The sequence below is a fragment of the Drosophila nasuta genome, chromosome 3, assembly GCF_023558535.2.
Source record: "Drosophila nasuta strain 15112-1781.00 chromosome 3, ASM2355853v1, whole genome shotgun sequence".
Classification (NCBI taxonomy): Eukaryota; Metazoa; Arthropoda; class Insecta; order Diptera; family Drosophilidae; genus Drosophila; species Drosophila nasuta.
Window position 1 is genome coordinate 41,078,446 of NC_083457.1, and position 20,096 is coordinate 41,098,541.

General features: G+C 36.0%; 2 protein-coding genes and 1 long non-coding RNA gene across 4 annotated transcripts; 1 reads left to right on the forward strand and 2 right to left on the reverse strand.

Annotated features, from left to right (window-relative positions):
* Positions 1–575: 575 nt before the first annotated feature.
* LOC132791238 (uncharacterized) lies at positions 576–1,971 on the forward strand. Of its 2 annotated transcripts, XR_009632884.1 has the most exons (3): positions 704–892; positions 945–1,460; positions 1,528–1,971. It is a non-coding gene; the product is annotated as an uncharacterized LOC132791238 (long non-coding RNA). The 2 variants fall into 2 exon arrangements; XR_009632883.1 differs by having other exon boundaries at positions 576–1,460.
* A 765-nt stretch (positions 1,972–2,736) lies between these two features.
* On the reverse strand, positions 2,737–5,364 carry LOC132791350 (larval cuticle protein A2B). The gene is made up of 5 exons (XM_060800224.1): positions 5,323–5,364; positions 5,085–5,238; positions 4,851–4,947; positions 4,541–4,765; positions 2,737–3,181 (listed from the first exon to the last, which is right to left on the reverse strand). Exons 2-5 carry the CDS (start codon positions 5,172–5,174, stop codon positions 3,033–3,035), a joined length of 561 nt encoding a protein of 186 aa, XP_060656207.1. The 5' UTR covers positions 5,175–5,238; positions 5,323–5,364; the 3' UTR covers positions 2,737–3,032.
* An 8,626-nt stretch (positions 5,365–13,990) lies between these two features.
* Positions 13,991–15,567, reverse strand: LOC132791349 (cuticle protein 7). The gene is made up of 3 exons (XM_060800223.1): positions 15,477–15,567; positions 15,238–15,369; positions 13,991–15,085 (listed from the first exon to the last, which is right to left on the reverse strand). Exons 1-3 carry the CDS (start codon positions 15,489–15,491, stop codon positions 14,663–14,665), a joined length of 570 nt encoding a protein of 189 aa, XP_060656206.1. The 5' UTR covers positions 15,492–15,567; the 3' UTR covers positions 13,991–14,662.
* Between the last annotated feature and the right edge of the window lie 4,529 nt (positions 15,568–20,096).

The window sequence follows — 20,096 nt, forward strand, 5'->3', positions numbered from 1 at the left end:
GCTTGAATATACATATTATTATTTTTTGGTAGATTAATTGGATTTATTTATTCGCCGCTTTGATACTTATAAGTATTTTTAGTATATTCATTTAATAAATAATATTTTAATACTACTTTCACAGCTTTTAAGGCTTTTTACCTTTTTTCTTTTATACTTTTCTTCATAATTTCGCTTCACTCTCGATTTTTCCTTTACATAACCTGTTCATGGCCCTTCTCAATTTCTCATAGCCAATGGCAAACATAACTTTGATTGTGCTCTACTTATTAATCCGTGAATATGTTTTTTTTGGCTTTTTTGGTAATTTCGTGAGGCACAGATGTGAGCCCAATAGTTCACATACCACCCATCAAACATTTCTCAGCCAAGAAAAATGAGGCTTAAATTATTGGCCTGGCATTTAACATGACAGCCACATTAAATTGTCCACTTTGGCAACCTGTGCCGGCTCCATATACGAATGTATCTGTGTTTCTGTGCGCACAAACACACATTGGTTTATAGTGAAATAGGTGTAAGCAAGTTGGCTGCCGGCGTTGCTATAATTGAGGTTTGGCGGCGCTGACACAGCCCCGTCCCCAGCTTGGACCGTCTTGGCCCGGCATAGCCGGAGGCTTTAAGCATCTGGGCGAGCGCTCTCTTAAGGAAATGCTGCCACAGACGGCTAGTCAAGATTTAAAAGATTTTAATTGTCACTTTCGTTGGCTTTTTTCAGTCACCAGGCGAAATTTCAAAAATGTTAATACAAAATTAATGCGCTCAAAAAATAAATGAGCATTGTGCAAGCGACTCGTATTTTTATATATAGGTGTTGATGTTGGCGTTTGGCATTGCAAATGCAACTCGTAATTCAATTGACAAAGTGCATCCACTTATCATGCGATTTAATGTAAGTTTTATGCAAAACCTAAGAGACGTCTTAGAATCCGAGTCTCAATTAGGAATCACTGGGACCAGTTACAGCTTAGCCTTGAGCCAGTTTAATCCGGCACTAAGAAGATGACGTCGGAGCTGGCTAAGTAAACCAGCTAATCTATTGCATTGAGCAATGATTTTGAATGGATTAGCTGAATGCCCGCGACTGGAATTCGCTGTTGAATCACAATCCGGACCGGTTGCATTCAACTGTTACTAAAGTTATTAACGTCGAATTCAAATCGAATTCATTTACTAATTGGTCAAGTGTTAAATGAAACGATTTGCTCGATTTATGCTGTATCCAGTTGCGCCACAATGGATCTATTACTACATTAAGCTGGCGTTAATCAAGCAAAACATGTGTATAATGAGTCGTATACGTGATAAAAACCAAACGCGATCATAAAATGGGGGTGTGCGACATTAATGACATTCTTTACTCTGAAAGTACTGAAAGTAAAACAAGTTCAACAAACTGTTTATACAGTTATCGGCCCAGAAGTCGACTTTAAGATTTTCATAAAATAAACAGCCTCAAGGTATGTTAATATATTTATTATTCAAGCAAAACTTTAAACTTTAGTTTGTTTACAATCCCCTAAAAAGCTTATGAGTAAGCCGCAATAAGCTCTTCATATAATATACGAAAGCTTAATCAAAAAGCTTAACGCTTTCGATCTTTACCTTAAAGCTTTTTGATCTTGGTTCAATTGGTCAGCGGAAACAGCCGGAAGAAAGCTTTCAATGGCCAATTAAGATACACAAATGGGCCAGTCAAACAGTTCATCAGCAACAAAAAAAACGAGACTCACTTATATAAGAAAACAGTTGCAAATTTGCTGACCGTAAAAAAGTTGTTGCTGGCTGCAGCACAGAGCGAGTAAACCTGAGAAGAGCGGAAATCTGCAACCACGCTAACTTTTTAACTATTGTCATTTATTTCAATACACAAATTCAATGTTCGGCTTAAATGTAACCGCGCTCAATTGGCCATGAATTATTGCAGCAATAACGAAATAAAAAATGCTTAAGAAATATTCAAATAAATTACATTTCAATCGTTTAAATAATAGCAATATACTTGATCAAGTGCAAATTACGCCGCCAACGTTGAAAGCCAAGTCTGTTAGGTGGGAACTGTTGCATCTGCTGCCATTTGAGCGAAGAGCCCACATCACTTTGTAAAATTATGGAACGGTTTTATGCATAATTACGTATCGCTCGTAAATGCTTTTTGCCGCCAAGATCATTAAAAACTGCGTTAAAAATTAGTTCCCAGACTGCAGCAAATAAAAGTATAAACTAGTTTATAAAGAGTATATCTTTATGGGGTTGATAAAAAGCGAAAGGTTAAGCTTATGCAAGACATCTTCCATTTGATTCCTATGCCATTTTTATTTCCATAATGATGGAAATTTTATTAGAAAAACATCATTATTTGTTGACACTTGTAAAAGACATTTCCCATCTGATTTCTATTCCATTTTCTTTTCTAAGATTACCAAAAAAATTTATGACAAAAACATTATTATTTTATTGTTATAAATAAAGGTTTTCTTTCATCTGTTTCCCATACCATTTTCATTTCTATAAGTCCCAAAATTTTCTTAAAAAATCACCATTACTTTTTTCACTTGTAAAAATGATCTTTAAACTTATTTCTATTTCATTTTCCTCTCTAAAAATACGATAATATTATCAGAAAATCATGCTTACTTTTTGTCACTGAAAAAAGTCATTTTTCATCTGTTTACTATACCATTTTTATTTCCATAAATGCCAAAATTGTACCAGAAAAACATCATTATATTTTTTTTACTTATAAAATGTTGTTGAAACTTTATTTTACAGAAAAATTCACAACTTAAATTAGCATCCATATCATTATTATCTTACTCAGCTTCAGTGTGTCATTTGTCATGTGTGTGTCTGTGTGTTTGTGTGTGTGTGTGGGTCAGCATGTTGACAGTATGTGTGGATCTCAAAACGAAAATGTGTAGCAACGACACAACTGCTTAAAGGGTCGACATAAATACTCCAAGCTAGAGTTGTATTTTGTTTTTGTCATTTCTTCTATACAAACTAAATTGCGCTTAGCTTAGCCGAGATGCTTAATAGTGAGATGTCGCATAGGGACTCGCATAGTGACCATAGTGTCCGGCATCGTATTGTGGCACATATTCGTACTGAGCCTGGTTGTAGTAGCCATCATCGTAATCGTAGTGAATGGGCGCGGCAGCGGGGGCATAATGCTTGTTGACTTAAAGTACAAAATGACCAGTAAATATTATCAGAGATTTGTTTTCAATTGTTGTAAATGAAATGATTCAGCAGCTGGTAACGGTTTGTTTTGTAAATTGGCTCAAGAGATTTTTCTTTTTCTGATTGTCACGAATTTGTAACAAGCAAAGTCAATTGGTCACAGGTGTTGTTGTTTTTGCGCTAGTTTGTTGTGGAACTTCCTTTTCATCTCAATGTTGATTTTGTTTTTTTTGTGTTGTGCATGCAAATTTAAGCAAGCCGAAGTTCGTTGCCTAAGTCTTTTGTTTTGGGCATTCGGCAAAAGTTTTGTGTGGGTGCGTTTGCTGTGCGATTCTTAATTATGAAAATGGCAGACAACGATTAAAATGATTTTCACATGCAGTCACAACAACAATCACAACAACAATTCCCAGCAACAGTTGCGACATTGAGAAAAGATGTTGGCTTGAGGTTAAAAACTGAAAATGGGCAACACAATTTTCCGCACAGCATTTTTTTTGCGTTTTGTTGCTGGAAAAGCGCCAACTCAATGCGCTGCTGCTACTGCTGCTGCAATATGGCATAATTAGTGTGGGAAAAAAGGTTTGGAAAATGATGTTATATGAGTGAGAGGCAAATGCACAACAAAACCAAAAAAAGAAGTGTTAAACAAAAACTTGAACTAATCTCGACTGCATCAGCGAACTCATGACATAATTAACAGTTGCGTGGGCGTGTGGTGCATTGCGATTAGTCAACAAAATGCAGTCTTAAGAAATGTTACACATTTCACGATGCGATGATTCAGTTTAGTCGCCTCACTGCGCTCACTGCACACACACACTCACAGCTAATTGCCATGCAAAGCGGGGAAGGAAAGGAATTACACAACACTCGGAGCAGGGCAGGGCAAATAGCTAAATGATAATTATGTATTATAATAGAAATATGGTAAACATGTGCATAACTAGACGACAGAGAATTCAATGCTGATTCAGTAGGCTGCATAATAATCATCTGCCTCCGCTGCAATTGTCGTCTGTTGCAGCTGCTGCTGCACAGTAGCCAGCACAAAGATGTCATCGTATTCGTCGTCTGGCCGCAATTTGCGATATTGATTGTTAAAATAGTTGGCGTGACGCCTGAACAGCTTGAGCATGCGATACGTGTTCATGCCTAGAAAAATGCAATAACAAGAACAACAACGGCAAATGCACCAAAAAATATGTCAGACAAAGTGTCTACAATTAACTAACTGTTACCAACAACAAACAACCACAAACTAGCTGGAGGTGCATGAGGGCTGCTAAATAGTAAATCAGGGAGTGCGAATCCAGTTCATCTAAATCACAGTAAGATACTTGAACTTCTCACTCACCATAAGGCGCTGGGGAAGCGACCACCACAGGAGCAGCCACAGGAGCCACATGCGGTTCATAGTGGGTCAGAATGGGCTTGTGGGCCACAATTGGTTTGGTGACCAGCGATTGAGCGTGCACAGTGGGGCCAGACTTGGTGACAACCGCATTGAAGCCGTGAATGGGATCAGCCGTGTAGTCCACAGTGCGAATGGAGCCATCGGGTTCGACCAGCGAATATTGACCTGCGAAAAGAGTGAAGAAAGCAAATTGTTGGGGAAAAAAGTGTAAGTAAGAAACACATATAAAAGTTTTTGAGTTTGTATTTACCCTTGACAACATCACCATCGCGAGTTTCATGCTGGGATTTCACATCGCCAGTTGTATGATCTGCCACACCGTAGTTGAAGGCATATTTGGGATGATCCTTTTTTGACAAAACCAAAAACGAGAGCGTAAAAATTATTAAAAATAATAAACACACAAGTTTCACTTTCAGTTTTCTTTGAATTCACTTTTTGTTTAGTGTTCGTTGGTACACTCAAAATTGTAACAGCCACTCACATAGTAATCCACAGCGTATCCTGGCCGCGCCACAGCAACACTGGCGAACAGAGCCATCGAAAGGATAACAAAGCACATGAAATTTGCCATTTCGTTTAAGATTTTTATACTCGTTTTACGATATATATATTTTTGTATGGAATTTGGTAATTCGCTAGAATTGAAAAACAAAACACACAAAAATTCAAAATTCAGTTAGAGCACTTTTATGAAGACACAGTTTTTGAATTGTATTTACTTTTAGTACTGCAACGGCAAGAGATACAAACAACGCCAAGTTCACCGGAATACTGTGGCTATTCTAGTTTCGAGTTTCCATTTAAATAAGCGCGAAATGTGCGAAAACAGCCGAAGCAGCGGCAGTGGCAGCGGCAGCAAGACACAGTCACTCAACTGAGTCGATGCCGACGATGACGACGTCGCCGTCGACGTCGTGGTGAGCACAGCGAGAGAGAGAGATACGACGCTTTTGTTGTGCGGCGCGAAATGAGGGGGGAAGCCATGTGAATGAAGTTGCAGCATGGATTGGATTGGGATGTTGCTACACTAACCCCGTTGAATGGGGTCTGGGTATGGAAGCAGTGCAGCAAATTGGCGACAGATTTCCAGAGCTGTCTATGCATTGTGTTTTCGATCCCCACATAATGAAGTCATCTAACACGATGGCAATCACTTTTGTTTTTGTTAGAATTGTGGCTGGTATTAATCATAGCTTAATCATTAATTTCCTTTTCATAACGAAAGACTTAGGCAACGAACTGCAGCGTAATAATTATTTTTGCCCTGGACTATAACAAATAGTATGCAATAAAATGCAATTTATTTTAACAACTTAATTCTAACGCAAATCGCTGACAATAAAATATAGTATAGTATCTCTTATACCTTAAACGAAAATCGGGTCAAGTTGTAACCAACAAAAAGCAAAAAAAAAAACAAAAACAATTGCCGCAATTGTTGTAGCCTTAACAAAAAGCCCTAGTTATTTGGCACATGCGAAATTCTCAGTGATCTGATCTGAATGAAAACCAACAACAGAACCGAAACAGACTTCTTGAAGTTCGTATTAAACTCCGCAATCTCCCCCCTTTCAGCTAGTTTATTCTTGTCGTGCTCTGAAGGTCAAGCGCGGCAGCAAAGTTCAAACGCAGTTCCATTCTAGGCAGCGAATAAAAGCAAAAGCAGCGCAAAAAAGAATATGACACCGGCAATTTAAACTAATTTATATTTTTCTTATAACTATAACTATAACTTGTTATGGTCAAGTTTTTTAGTTGCTCAATAATCAATAATGAATTAGCATCGCGTCACTTTTTAATAAGACTCAATTGACCAGAATTGAAGACTTAAAAGAAAAGATTTTTACCACAGAAAAGGACTTTGTAATAGAAAGGTTTATCATAAAAGTTGTGTTGTCTGTATTTTGTTGATGTATTTATTATAATTACTAACATTTCATGCTGCATTTTTCATTGTCATCTCTGGCTGTTAAACGGCTGTATTCCCACGCATATTGTACGCTAAATATATTGAACTAATTAAGCCAAAGGTGAATGTTAGTTAACTTCCAAAGAACATTTTATACTCTTGTTGAAAAGATAAACATCTGCACAACAATTATTTAAAGAGCACCTTTGACTCACTTTTGATTTAACTAGCTTGTAAATTAATTTAACTCAAAATTTGCAATATCAAAATTTTGCATTAAAAATGTTTGTCAATTTTTATTAAATATTATTTTTTAATTTTATCACTACCAAAGCTGGCTTAGACCATCATTTTAATTAATAGATGGCAAATTTATTGAACGTAAAAATTTTAGTATCCAAATGTTTATTCACTTTTATTAATCTTAACATAACCAAAGCTAGAGAACTTTAAGTTAGAGTATCTCTCTTCTAATTTGCTATTAACTAAGTGGTTAATTGGACTAGGTACAAAGATAGCAGCTGTTTGTGGTATGAAACAAATGATATGCATGTGAATTTAGCGCAAATTGTTGAACTACTCATGAGTAATTTGTCGTTATGAAGTACAATCGAGTGAGAAAGAAAGAGCAACGTTATTTAAATCAAAGAAACCGATCAAGAATACATATGCTATTTAGCGAGTGATTTATGGTTTCACAGATCTACAAAAAAACAGTGGAAAAAAGCTATTCAAAGAGTAATAAGATCGCTGAGACAATTTCAGTTGGAGTCTAAAGTTTTGCTCATCCTTGAACCACGACGAGAACGTGCCAATTGAGGTTGGCAGCTAACAAACTTATTAGAAATATTGACAAACCGCAAGAGTCACAGCAAAACCCACAACAACAAAAACAATTTGCGCTCAAGTTAATAATATGCGCTAGTTTATGCCCAGGTCAACATTCGAGCCAGCTGCCCATTTTCACATAATTAAAAAAGCGAGGGGCGTACTAAAGACTCTAATTAGAGTGAGTTTCATACGCGGAGAAGTGCGCGAATAGCCAACGAAATAATATTTCATTAATTTTCTTTTGGCAAACAACCTTCAGCACTTGCATACAATTGTCTCCCATCGCTGTCGCTGCCACCGTCTAAGGTTTTAGTTTTTTGCGGTTTGGCGGCAGTCGAAAGACAAAAAAGTACAACTAAATACTAGATTAAGTCAATTTGCATGTTTGTGCTCGCCGCCAAAGCGTTTGGCCACGCAGACATGCTAACTTCAAGTCCAATTCTCGAGTCTCTCTCTCTGTCTATCTCGCTCTCTTTTTTGGTTGGGAAAAATCCGCAAAACGATTGTCGGCATTTTCCGAAGGTTTTCCATATGCAGCAACAGCAGCAGCTTGACAGAATTTTAAGCCACTTGTGCGTGCCTTGCAGCAAAATGTTTCTGCCCCTTCGTTTCTTCCTCTATGCTGACGTACACGCTAATGTCTAGAATAAATTTTGAAATTCACATATTCATATATTTTTTATGTTAAATGTGGCGTGCAGTTGAATTTTGTGACTTTACGATGGAGCGTGTGGCAGGTGGGAGTGGAATTTCCATTATGTTTTGCCAAAAATAATGTGAAACATTAATTTGAAAGAGCTCTAAAATAAAATTAAGTAGATCGTTAAAATATGAAATATATTTGATAGCCGCTGATGGGAATACAAATAAAAACTAATTTTAACAAATTCACAAAAAATGAACTGATAAATCTGTTTATTTAAATTTTGAATAACAATGAAAAATGATAGTAAAAAAATCGCAACATAGTTTTATTTGAAAATGTTGAATATAAAAATCTTTTGATAAACAACAAAAATAATTAAGGAATAACTCTTATTTTTATACAAATAATTTTAAGCAAAATCAAAATAAAATTTGTTAAATCTATTTTGTAAAGAAATAACTTATATTTTTCACTAATTTATTAGAAACATATTTTAACAAATTAAAAAAAAAATAATATGGAAAAATCTATGTATCAATTTATGAGAACAAATAAAAGCGCTGTCGGAGTTTCCTAAAAATAGTTTTAAAGAAGATTTTTATTTTTAGATTTGCTACAAATAAGTAGTAAATTTAATTTAAATTGTAGAAAAAAATAACTATATATATTGATGTGCTTATTTTAAATTAGAATAAGAATAAAAGGAAATGATTTACCATAATAATATTTCAATAAAATCATAAAATTAAAATAAGAAAAATAAATGAAAATTATTGAGATAATAATACTGAATTAAAAATCATACAAATGTTAAGCCTGAGCGCATAAATATAAATTTCTTAAACTATACATTAATCACATTATTTAGTTGATCTGATAATTACATCACTTCAGAAATGTTTTCTCATTAAAATCAACAAGTCGCGCCCTCATCGCTGTCCTCCATTCGCTGCTCGATTCTGACAATGCAATTGAAGATGTGCCAACGCCCCGTGAAGACGCAAATTTGAGTCAAATGAAGATTGAACCCGGCCAAGGCAGCACGAATTGAAGCGAGCTCTATTTTTGTGGGCAATGATGACGACGATGATGACGACTTTGACTTGGTTTACTTTTAGACGCTGTCATAGCTGGGCCAGGTTGGTCACCTAATTTGAGCTTATTTACACAAAAACACAAACTAATTTGACAATGGACAGTGGGCAATGGGCAATAAGCATTTGCTTGAGGTAAATTGTCGCTTGCAACATGCGGCGAAGGTGACTTCAAGGTGCGAATGTTGCAAGTGGAGTGTAGCGTAGAGAGTTTTGGCAGTGGAAAGTGAGTGTCTGTGTCTTTGTGGTGTGGGTGGGCATCATTGTTGTCGCTTAGTTGGACATGGCTGAGTGCCTCAGCCACTGCCGCATCTTCAGTGTTCGGGCCAATTGACTGACCATTGTTAACAAGAGCTTGTAACGCGCCATGAAAATGACCCGTGGCAAATGTGGACGCTGTAATAAAATGCAAATTAATGGCTTCCAGTTCCAAAGAGAAGCTGCTATAAATTTTCAGTTTGTTTGCTGCAGCTTCAACTGAGCGAGCGAGCGAGAGAGAGAGAGAGAGAGAGAGAGAGATGGAAGTGAATTCTCGCACCTTTTGGGCCAATTTGTTGCAAGCAGCTGAGCTGAGCTGATGTTGCTACCACCATGACTTGCCGCCATGCATCAAATTAACCCCCAAATAATCCAGTTAGCTTTGTTATATAATTGACGCTGACAGGCAGCATGCATAACTACTCAACTACGTTGAGATGATTATGCCAAAGTCATGATATCTTGCAGCCCCTTCATCAGCTGCTCCTCTGTTGAAATGTTTATTTATGCGCAGCAAAATGCAAATCGCTTATAACTCTAATTATGTCTGCCCAGTTGATCACTTGGTCGGTTGGGCAGTTAGCCAGTTGTCCGCTTTACTTGTTGTCCAGCATTAGTTAATTATTAATGACATTTTTCAATTACGCAGACAGGCAGCGACATTTACATGGCACATTGGTGTGATTTCGCTTTACGACTAAAGAGGTTTGATTAAAAGTATATTAAAATTATAATTTAGTATTTTCTGAAGACGAGCAAAAATTGCAATTGAAGTATAAAAGAAATGAATATAAGCTGCTAACGATTGTGATCGACTGAGTGATACTCTCTTCCCGATTTCAATAATAACACACAAAATGAAAATACCGAAAAATACTGATATAAACAGAAATGTACATTTGGTATATCTATATACCGCTATTGACAAAATATACCATAGAGCTTTAAGTATACCAGAATGTTAACTAAAGCTACCAAGACCCGACTGGATACTCTTTTTAAAAAAAATTCTAAGATTATTATCCAATATTGAATTTTCAGAAATCAAAGTATAATAAATAATATTTTTTACACATGAACAAGTTTCTTTACTTATGATTTATGATATTTTAATTCACAAAAAACTTATTTTTCATTTGTAAAATTTCTTATTAGATTTGTCTTTAAGTTTGTAATTTAAAAAAAAATTGCAAAATTTATTTAAATTATAAATTTAAAATGATGTAATATATGTATATATTTTTCTTGTATTATATTGTTTTTATTTAATTAAAAGTTTTATAAATTATATGTAGTTGATATTAGAAGTGCTTCCCGACAATAATGCTCAGATAATTTCTTAAATTCAATTAAAGTTCTAACCACTGTGCAGCTGACAATTGCGACGCATCACCGTAATCCAGTAAGAAGTCTCGGCGAGTTTCAGTAGCGCCATGCATTTGATTATCTATAAATTGTATTAGCGGCTCAAGCTGGCGATGCATATCTACGGAATGTATGTATCTTAATGTTGTTCTACAGCAAACGAAAACGAAACCGAAGCAGAGCAAGTGTTGAACAGGGGGAGGAGGGAGATCGATCGCTGCGAAGTTATTCGTACTTGAATGTCAACAAGTTGATTCAATTGACCAAGTGCAAGCAAAAACAAAAAGTCGTTAGTAACTGTCATTTATTGATGAAGAAGATTGCCAGTCGACTACGACAAAGTTGCATATACATACATATTGCTGATATTTTGCCATCATTGAAATGTGGATGTGGAAAAGGTTATTGGAGCAATGAGTAAATGAGTAGCTTTACCTACTCGGTTTTTTGCCAGTCACCGGGGCAGACATTGAGCTGATTTGAACGTGAGTATTTCGGCCAACACGTATACGTAGCATGTGTTTGGGGCATTTGAAGATTTTCGCCAGCCAGCGGAACTTCCTTCCGGCATTTCCTAGCTTAGAGTGAGACGTGCATAATGGAAATCTCAACCCAAGTAAACAGATGACCTTAACTGTTAAAGAACCCGGCCACAGGGCAGCTGTGCTTAGTCTAACCAAGAAATGTCCAACTTAAGTCTGTGACTAGGCGCTGTCTAATTAATGGAGTGCACGTAAAATGTTTAAAGTATTTTTCTTCTTCTCGTATTTTGCTTTACTTCTTTGTATTGTTTCATTTTTTTTTTCTTCTTTTTTTTGGCGCACATTTAAACGCTTCGCTGATTTTTTTCGATTTTCTGGCTATGATAAATTTGTCTGTGCGCCACATTTGAGGCGTCTTCAACGTTTTTGTCTGCTCAAAGTTGTATCTTAACGTTGCGACCATTAAGAGATCAATATGCATATGTATATATCGCTTTCTTGTTGTTTGTTTTTCTTTTTTGTTTTGTTTTGTTTTGTTGTTGCTTCTTTTGGCAGTTCACACATTAAAGTGACGGAAGTAACAAGATTTGTTGCACGACGGAAGCGACTTCACTCCATAATGTTTATGTTTATAACTGATTATTTTACATGAGCCACATACGCCCACAACAACTTGTGACCACATTGGCTACCAATCGGCAGGAGAGATAATTGGAGCAGTCTTCCGTCAATTTGTGGTCGCCAGGGATTGTTATCGACACAGTCTGGAAGTGGCAATGAAAGATGAGAGCTTTTACGGCATTAAGCAGATGATTGAATGCAGTTGCATCGGAAATGGCTGAGACCCGAGACTGTCTTTGACCTTGTGACTGAGTTGGCCACAAAGTCTGCCTACAAAAAGTTTGCATTTTTATTTGATTAAGTAAAACATTTTGCCAAACTAACTGAAATTATTCTAATTCAATTGAAACCTTATAATCAATATAATAAACTTATTCAAGCTACATTATAAAGTGCAAAAATGTCTCTTTTAACTAAGGTCCAAACAAAATTTTCCTCTCACAGCTCAAAAAAACTGTTCAGAATTTAACATATTTTTCTACTTATAACATCAGCTCTTATATTCTCACTAAACACATTAGCAGCGCTAACAAAATTGTATAACTGGTTTCAGTTTAAGCCGCTTTTTGCAGCTCAAAAGTATATTTCGTTAAAGCCATTAGTTTGTCAGCCCAAAAGTATACAAACAGCTAATGAGAAATCTAACGCCATCTAACAATCATTTTAATAAGTTTGCTTTACTTATAGTTGCAATGTTTTAAACCAAAACTATTGAAGAATTGGAAAACATTATTTACAATAATTTCAAATGTATTAAACTACTTTTGACATAATCATAAATTACTTATAAGAGCTATGGCAAATTACTTAATATTTTATTTTGCAAGCCATTTTAATTGAGCTCAAACTAAATTGGGCTTACAATTAAGACATTTCGAAGTGCGTTATGAGCATGAGTTAATATTTAATTGACTTAACTGAGCTTGGCATAAATATACATATATGCTTTAAATATAATTAATTTTCGACTGCACTTTAAATTATATTATAAATTATGCAAGCATATAAATATTAATGGAATGTTTGCTCTTTGCATTATTTAATATTCCACGATGCGCAGACTAACTTATTATTATCTGGGATTAGCTGAATATGGAGCTGGATTCGTATAGAAAACTGTCGATCTGGTTTATACATTGTGATTATTTCCGTTGACCCTCATTAGCAATTTACTACTCAATATCACTCATACGCACCTGTGTCTACACATTCACTTTTCTGTCTAAGAAATTAACGCCAATATCTTGAACAATCTATTCCTGGATTAAATCTATTTTAAAAGTAATTGCGTCACAAGCTGAATCATGACAATTCCTACTTTCAAAAATGGTAAATTAGTTAATTACTCTTCTATTATTATATGCTAATACTGTCTGCAATGCCCTGAAAACATTTTCTAAAGACTAAAGGTTATAATAGAATAAAATATTAATTCTTAGCAATGCTCAATGACAACACGTAGTCTTCAACGGATCTTGGACAGCCTTGATTACACAACTGGCACTATCGATAATAATACTTCTGCTTCTTTTTAATGTCTACACCTGCTTGGTTCTACCTTCACCTTTCAGCTGCCCACCCACAAATTAGCTAACCCATAATTGTCAATCAATATGCGCGGTCATGAGCATTGCATTGGCTAACTAACAATTTACATAACTTAACTTAGTGTTAGCCATGTTAGTTTGTTTCTGATTCTGATCACAAAATGTAAACCATAATTAACGTAAATGATTGCCAATTAAAGTCGATTGAAAGCGCTTAAAGTAAGCGTAAATAGAAAATCGTTGTCATCGTTGACAGTCGAATCAAGTGGCGAGATGTGAGAGTATGGCATAAAAATATATAAACAATAGTATAAAACTAGTTTATGCGATGATTTAATAGAAATCCCAGATGTCAATAAGAGTCATAGATTGTAAACGAAATAGTCGAGAGTTGAAAAATTAATCAGTTGAGGTTTCGAGAACTTTATAAGACTTTAAATATTGTAGTTGATAGAAAGATTAGATTATTTTGTAGATTGCAGTTACTAATAAAAGATTTTAGATAAAATATATTAATGTACTAAGAAAGGTAATAAGGAATAGTTGGTATATAAATAAAAGTAATAGTAAAAGTTAATAGATCAACTAGTTAGTAAATCCTTTTAACTTAATGGGTTTGCAAAAAGTAAAAGACGTGTATTTTGATTTTTGTAATTCACTACATTTTATATTTATAGCATTTTGTCGCAGTTTCAATTAACTTAAAAATTAAACAGAAATTATGAGACATGTTACAAATTATAAATTCCCAATTTATATTTGTGTAATGTATATTCCATTCTGTAATCCTTTATAGCTTCTTCATCGTCATCTTGATCTTCAGTTATGATCCTCAGCAGTTTCATCTTTCATTTCGTGGGTGTGGCATTGTGTTGATGGGCGTTCATAGTAGTATATACAAAAAATAGATGATTCGATGTATAAATTACAAAAGAGAGTGAGAGAGTTGCATGAAAGCTGCATGTGTGTGAGAGTGATTGAGTGATTGATTGATTGATTGAGTGGGTGAGACAGAGACAAGGCGAATGAGCAAGAGTGATGACAAATGCTGAAGAGGTGTTTCATGTTGTGGCACTGCTCCCGATCTGTCGCTGTTCTGTTCTTGATTATTTACAAAGTGTGAGTGACTTGAGTATTTTGCAGGCTTCAGCTTCAAACTTTATCAGGAGTCAATGGGTTTCGTAAAAAAATGGGTTGTCAACGTTGTCGTCGCGTGCTTAATAAATATGAAAAGGTTCGGGTGATTGTGGTTTGAGGATTGGGCGTTTGTCCGGGTTAGATCCTTCGGTGTTGTTATTGTTGTTCCTTAGTAGTGGGCAACATGCGCGTGAGCGTTGTGGGTGGCATAACCGTAGGCGGGCACGGCGGCGGCATGATGCGCCAGAGAGCCGGCATAGGGGACAGCTGGAGCAGCAGACACATGGTGGGCAATAGCGGGAGCCGAGTGAGCAATGGCCAGAGGAGCGGCATGGGCAACGGCCAGAGGAGCGGCGTGAGCGACAATTGCGGGTGCGGGCGCATGGTGGACGGTGGGGGCGCTCTTGTGGACGACGGCATTGAAACCGTTGTGATCATCGGCGGTGTACTCAACGGTGCGCACCGAACCATCGGGCTCAACCAGAGAGTAGGAGCCCTTGACAACATCGCCATCGCGCACCTCATGCTGTGACTTCACATCACCAGTGTGGGAGTCAGCGACACCGTAGTTGTAGTGGTACTTGGGATACGCCTGTCGAACAAAGAAGCATAGAACAACAACAGTCAGATTACGATTGCATGTTGCACGCCACACAAAAGTGGCAGCGATATGCTAATGGACTCGATGCGGCCGACAGTTGTGAGAAAAATCTCATCAAAATGTCACGAGGGTCACACACTTACATGGTAGTCCAGACCCTCATCGTGGTGGCCATGGCCGGCATAGGCGAGAGCGGGGCCAGAGGCGTATAGAGCGGGACCGCCATGCAGGACACCGGCGGAGGCAGCGCTCAGGACAGCCAAGCAGATCAAAGACTGTGTTGCAAAAAAAGTGTAGAATTAGGCACAAAACAATTTATGAAATTAGACACAGTTTTATGTTGCACTAGATCAGGGATCACTGTACTCTATGTGGCACTCACTTTGAAGAAAGCCATTGCTATGGTTTATTTAGAGTTTTTTTGGGGGTTTGTTGGTTGTAAGACGCGTGTGTGCGATACGTTGAGCTGAATTCAACTGATAACTAGAACCAAGAAGGAAGCCGCTTTTATATACAAAGACAACGCCCGAGTTGATGGCGCTGCAAAGCCGAAGCCGAAGCCAAAAGACACGATTAGCGAGCCGAACGCAAGGTAAGCTAACGAGCGAACGGTCAACGGCAATGGCAACAACAACGGCAGACGACAACACCAACAACCACAATTGCCATTTGCAAGTGAAGCCCAAGAAGTTGACGCACCAACAACAACTGCTGCTGTAACAACAACAAACACAACAATGTTGCTATGCTGTTGACGCGACGCCGACGCCGACGTTGACGCCAACGCCAACTGTGCGGCAATTATTTTATGCCTTTTAGAAAACGAGAGTGAAGTTCAGTTAGTTTAAAGTAAATGGACTGCGCATTGTTGTTGCTCTCGCTGTCGCCGTTGCTGCTGCTGCTGCTGTTGTTACAGTTGTTGCTGCTGCGGTTTATGTCTCCGCTTTGCTTTTCAAATGGAAATTAACTCAAATTACTCATTTTCGTGGGCTAAGTGCAGGCGAATGTTATGAATATTCATACATACAGCCATAAAATTTGATTAAATTAAATATACAAAAACGTTTAAGTATTTTTGTAAGTATTCAAATTTTAAATTAACTAAATTATACGAGTATAATATTTTATTATAATTGAAATGGACAATTTGTGATAGAATTTCAAAAATTATAAACGAGTTTTTAAATATAAATATGCATAATTATGTAATATATTCTAGAAAATATAAAAAATATTAAATGTGCATAACAAAAATTAAAATAACACCAATACCAATTTATAGTACAGATACATTTTTGCTACTAAGTTACTAAGTATCTCACATTTGTCTATTTTGGCAATGATATTAATCAATAACAAACAATTATTATGCTATGTACATTTATTTCAGACGTCATTGCAATTCGACTTTGGTTTCCTTAAAATAACAGGCAATTAATATTCATTTATGAAAAATGTATATAAAAAAAAAATTCATGATCAATCTATGAAAAATCGCAAATTTACTGATTTTCCATCAGCTATCACGATTTAATTGGTATGGCCTCTCCAAAGCTGCTCCCTCGCACAATACAAATAAGAATAAGAGTAAAAATGGTTAAATCTTCCGACTTTTAAATACACTATGGAAATGATGTTTAACAAAAAATAGTAAAAGTCGATTGGCTATAATATAATTTCATTAAATCTGTAATTGGGCGGCCAAATAAATTAATCTCACTTAAATTGAGATATTTATCTATAATCATGTATCTATATATACATATCAGCTATATATATCATAGCTAAGAAGAGATCAATTTATTTGTCTTCTAAATAATTTGCACAAAAATTGTTTTTAGCTTATAGAACATATAATATTTAAAAAAGAATGTATAAAAAGCAGTTTGAAATTTAGCAACGGAATTTTCAAATATATGTATATATATTTTTTTAATGTTTGGATCGTAAACAGTCGGAATCTTTACTTTCTCATGACATTTTTTAGTCAGTAATTATAAAAATTAACAATCTTTAACCTACAATATTCTTAAACATTTAAAATATTATGAAAACTCTACTTCCTCATGAAATATTCTATTCTATCTTCTTATGTAGTGCATATACCTTTTGTAAATAAATGAAAACCATTTCGCAGCACGAACAAAATTAGCAATAAATATTGTTTATACATTTTTCTACTAAAACAATGGCTTCTATAAGCACATTTTGGTGGGCGGAGGTGTTGCCTCTCATAATGTAACTCAGATTGCATGCGCTTAATGCAATTGTTGTTGCTGGCATTGCGAACTTTTGTCTGTGTTCTTGTGGCGACTCCACCTTTTGCTCCTCCTGCCACGCACAGCATAGACTCACATGATTCATTTCATTTTGTGGCACACTCGAACATTTTTAATTGCCTTGTAGGCCGTTTTGCCTATTAACGAAAAAGCGCTTGCGCAAATGAGCCATAAAGATGCAGGTTGTACATGGCTCTGCAGCATGCAACAGCGGAACTGGGCGCCACAAATGTCCAATTTTTTCTTGGTTTGGGTTTAATCTTTTCGAGGAGGGCAGACATGAACAAGTACTGGTTGGACTACTCGAATTTGTAGGCGCCCTGGCTCCATAATCATTACCATAACCATTACCAGGCGTCATTTTGCCATTTGTCTTTGTTTTATGGAATATTTTTGGTTGTCAGTGTAACTATATGTGTTTTTTTTTATTTTGTTATTTTGTACTTGCCCCGATTTGGCTCATTTAATAAATTGTCTCGAATTAGTGGCCAAGACGGGGGGCTGCTCTGCTTGGCTGGCCAGCGTGTACTTACAAAATTGAAGTAATCATCTCAAGGTTAGCACGACAACAACGAGACAACTCCAACGACAATACAAAAACGAAAAAAAAAAGCGAAAAACCAAAAACAACAGCAACATGTAACGGATCACTAACAGCCAAAGCAAAACATCTAAAGGCAACAACTATTTGCTGTTAACTCTAGTTGCAACAGCTGCGCACTGCGCATTGAGTTTTCGGAGTCAGAGCAAGGTAATAAGAACAGCAACAACAGCAACAACAACAACGATTTGGATATCTGCAGGCTGCCTGAATTAGAGCACGATCTGATTACGTCTTTTGTTTACCAAATGACGCAGACACACTGTGCACACTGTGGCCAATTAATTGAATTTTAGTCAGCCATAGAAAATGCACATTGATAATCGCAGTTTTTCCCATTTTGATTGATGACTGCGCCTCCCCCATATATGGAATGAATTTGCTTTGATTATGGGTTGGTCGCGTGAATGTGTAAAAAAGTGCATGACGAATCATTAATAAATAAATAAATAAACTTAACTTGTATGCGATTAGAGATAATATTCAAACATTTCAATCTTACTGACTTAACCATATTTGAGAGTAGTTTTATTATTATTTTTTTTTTAGAAACTGTAACGAATAGCAAATGTAGTCTTTGTCTCATAAAATTATAAACTGACATTTAGCTGACATCGTTTTTAATGCTTACGAAATTAGCATGCCCTTCAAAATTCTCTTAACTTAAAGAAGGAATATTCTATAAATCTAATAGTTGCATGTTTAGAACTCATACGGAATAGGCAAATACATTTAGACATAACAAACATTATTCCTAATATTAATTAATGTTGTCGAAAGTACTTTAAAGTATTTTCTATAAATTAAGAATTTATTTCATTGATTTAAATCACATTCTATAATCTATCAGCTGTGATTGAAAACTTCGACATTTCTATATTTTGTGTTATTTCAAGTATTGTATATAAAATAATTTTTTGATCACGATTGATTTTCTTATATAGTACATTTATAATTAAAAATATATATGCTGAGTACTTACATAGATTATTTCCAATATTAGCTAACATAATTTTTATATATTATATAATGATTACAATTTATTTTGTTGATTTAAATCATCTTCTATAATCTTTCATCTGCGATTAAAACTTACAAATTTTTTATTTATGTTATTTCAAGTATATAATTAAGTAATTAAATAAACTTTTAAATTATGTCAGCTTTGATAAAGCCCTTTTAAAATATTTATTTTCGTTATTAAAAGTATACAAATGCTTTCTCTAATCACTGTTGATTTTCTTAGGTCAGAAAACTTTGTTAAATATATTTAAAAGTGACATGATGACGCATTAGTTCACGCCAAGAAAAGTTCTGTACACAATCTAATATAACATGGAAACAGAATCTTCTCTAACTGAAAGGCCTTGTCGACTCATATTAGAATTGTGTTTTGTGTGAGTGTGCTTACTCTCTAGGATCTAAGTACAACTTAAAGTTGTTTACATTTACACACACACACACAACCAGTGTGGCTGGCGATTTGGTAGTTTTTGGCCAGACAGACAGACAGACAGCGATGACAATTACAAATTTTGTGCAAACTTTTGCCGTTTACGACAACATTGTTGTTGTTGTTGTTGTTGATGTTGTCCGTCCGTCCGAGTGTTTTGTTATTATAGTTTTGCCATATTGCTCGTTTCCTTTGCATTTAATTATGCAGCAATTGCTGTTGAGTATTGCAACGTAGCGTCACAGTCGAAGTTGCAGTCGAAGTCGCACTCATTTTGCATTAGATCCGGCCAACATTTATGACCAGGGCTAGAAGTCCAGTTGAGAATGAACAGCAGCAGCAACCAACCGGATTCGAAGAAACGCCCAAACTGTAGTAATCCATTCGCCTGACTGCCTCTAACCATAGCATAAACTTTAATCGTCTCTACAACGCAAACGCAGTTCGAGTTGTTGTCTAAGTTGCAGTCTCTGAGTCGAAGTTAGAGATGGAGTTGGAGTTGGAGTTGGACACTTGAAGCTTGGGCATATTTCTAGTTGCGGGTGCTTGAGCTTAACAATTGTTGACGTATTTCGCGCGATTGCATGGCAAGGTAAGTCGCCACAGCTTCAGCTTCAGCTTCAGCTCCAGCTTCAGCTTGTGGCGAGTCTCAGCGTCAGCAATCTCCAT